This window comes from Lathyrus oleraceus, chromosome 3 (assembly GCF_024323335.1).
Source record: "Lathyrus oleraceus cultivar Zhongwan6 chromosome 3, CAAS_Psat_ZW6_1.0, whole genome shotgun sequence".
NCBI lineage: Eukaryota > Viridiplantae > Streptophyta > Magnoliopsida > Fabales > Fabaceae > Lathyrus > Lathyrus oleraceus.
In genome coordinates, this window is record NC_066581.1 from 162,142,697 (window position 1) to 162,145,483 (window position 2,787).

The following is a 2,787-nucleotide window of genomic DNA, read 5'->3' on the forward strand; positions in this document are numbered from 1 at the left end:
TCAGTATTCCCTATCTGCCCAAAATTAGATTAAAAGAATATCTCACATAAAAACCATTATGAACAAAAAGCAATTGAATAGAATTATAGATCAAAGAATTCATGCAAATTCAAATCAACATATTACCAACAATATTAAAACATGTTCATCAAACACAACCTAACCTAGAGAAGTTTAGCTACTCATAATTCAAAATACAATACCAAAAACAATTAATAATTTCATATGAGATCCCTTGAAGGATTGGCCTATAATGGCTTCAAAATGCCCTCAAAATCACCTATGATACTGTAAAAATCATGCTTGTTATGCCAAATTTCGTCCCCTTGAAAAAGTATAAAACATCCCCTTAAAAAGCTTTCAGAATGGACCAGAACGCATCAGAAAAGCCCAGAAAAGGGGGCATCATACGCATGATAACTTGCATCACATCCGCGATGCAACTGATACATCTCTATCGCACGCGTGATGCTGCACATGATTATTCCAGTAGCTGCACCCTTTTGCTCCCTATTTCACCTGATTTTTCACTAAGTCCTATTTCTTCACACTTAGCTATTTTTTCCTCATTCTTTGGTCTTTCTTCTCCATTTTTGCTCCTTTTTAACTTGTTTGATCCGTTTCTTCGGCCAAATTCATGCAATGACAAACTGTTATCACAAACCCAAACTGAATTCTTGCTTGTCCTCAAGTAAATCGCCTGCAACTACATATTTCAACAGAAACAAGTTGCACAATAACAATTGGACATCACCATATAATATTTTTCTTTACCTGAACATCGTTCTAGCTTCCAACTTCCATCCGAAAAATTCGTAAAATATCCTCAAACTTTGACGAGTACTCAACCTGTCTCTCATCTCTCCTTGACTCACTCAATGAATAAGGTAATCTCTCAATAAACATGCCAAATCGGTTATCCTTAGCTTGATCATGTTCTAATATAATTCATCAAAGAAATCAAAACACATACATTTGAGGATTTTTTAGGTTGTATCTTGTCTTATGTTCAGGTAGGATATTTTGGGAAAGTAGATTTAAACCTTTGGAGTTAGGTGCCTAGTTCTCCTTCTATTATCATACCCCTTTTGTTACTTCTTGATGGTACTAAAGATTTTTTCTATTTTGGTACTTATTATGCTTGGCATTCTTTTACCATTTTTTTGAATAAGTGTTTGTTTCCACTTCTTATTTTCTCACAATATTTGAATTTTTAACCAATTTTCTCTAGTACCCCAACCCCAAACTTAAAACTTTGCTCACTTCCAAGAGTAGGCCCAAACTTAATAATTTTCATACAACTTAAGAACTACAATTCTACCTAACTCCAAAGACAGGGTGGAAAGATAAGATCTTTTAAGTCACACGGCTAAAAATTAAGGCTAAGTCACCAAAAGAAAGGCTAAGGTCAAAGTGGTTAGAAATGGATACACCTATTACGATAGAGTGGCTAAAAGGCTCAAAGTTATAAATAAACAACTGCCTCAGTGTGTGTTAATCAATCAAGACCAATTTAATCAGAAATAGTTTAAACTAGATAAAATAATAATGCATGGATACACTCAATAAGAGAGAATAATGAACGATAGAATTTATTTTGCTCAAACCTTACTAGTTGAGGTATCTGAAGGTTGAGTATAAGTCCTTTGATTCTTTTCTCATCCTTTTCCTTTAAGTTGTAATTTTCTTTCTTGATGATCAAGTTCCTCTTTGTTCATTTGTTCAATGCTAAAGTGATAAACTTATAAATTTGAATAAAAAAACACAGCTACAAACTTGTTCATTACATAAAACATAGATAATAATGGAAGGGCATGGTCGAGTGGCTAATTCTTCTTATTGAAGGTCTCAAATAACATAATGTAACCGATGCTTCTTTTTTGTCATTAGCTTGACGTTCCATGCCTAAGGCACGTCAGGCGCAAGGGATACTCTCACGCGAGTCAATTCACTTTCTTTCATTCCCTTTTCAACCTTGCTACCTTTTTCCTCCATAAGGGAGCAAGTATCCAAGTCCTCCACATACGGTGTCTAGTCATACACATTGAAAACCACTTTTTCTTTGTTAAACTTTAAGACAAGTTAACTAGTTTACACATCTATTGAAGCCTTTTCGGTTGCCAAGAATTGGAATCCGAGAATAACCGACACTCCTGAATCTCCTTTCTATCAAGTACCACAAAATTTGCAGGAAACACTAAACCATCGACATGTACTAACACATCTTGTAAGATACCAAGCATATGAGTAACAACTGAATTAGCTAAAGTAACAATCATATTACTCGGTATGATCTCTTCTAAGTTAAATTCTTTAACTTTATTCAACGGCATAACATTTATACTAGATCCTAAATCACATAAAGCATGTGGGATCTTTACTCCACCAATATTACAAGATATAGAAAACTTACTTGGGTCCTTTAGCTTGGGTGGAAATGTTTGAGGCACTGCTCTCTCATCCTTCTTAGTCATGTGTACTTTCTCCTTGACCACTTTCTACTTCGTCTCTTTTAATAATGCCTTCATAAATTTAGAAAACTTGGGAATTAGTTTTAAACCCTCATGGAATGAAATACTTACCTGAAGTGTCATCCACATTTCTTTAAACTTTGCAAACATTCATTCCTCATCCTCATGTATTGGTTTCTTCTTAATTATTGGATACGGTGGTTTGATGTAATCAGGTAGTTTTGGATTTCGATCATTTAGGATATGCTTCTTCATCCTTCTCCAAGAGGAGTTTTTATCTATTAATTGTTCAATGATGAATCCTCTTTTAGCTGGC

At 34.4% G+C, this 2,787-nt stretch overlaps 1 protein-coding gene across 1 annotated transcript; it reads right to left on the reverse strand.

Moving 5' to 3' along the window:
* Positions 1-2,099: 2,099 nt before the first annotated feature.
* On the reverse strand, positions 2,100-2,474 carry LOC127130214 (uncharacterized). Its single transcript, XM_051059266.1, has one exon. The coding sequence runs from the start codon at positions 2,472-2,474 to the stop codon at positions 2,100-2,102; it is 375 nt and encodes a 124-aa protein (XP_050915223.1).
* Positions 2,475-2,787: the final 313 nt, after the last annotated feature.

Coding starts and splice junctions, on each gene's coding strand:
- LOC127130214 (XM_051059266.1), bottom strand. CDS start 2,474: ATGACTAAGAAGGATGAGAGAGCAGTGCCTCAAACATTTCCACCCAAG.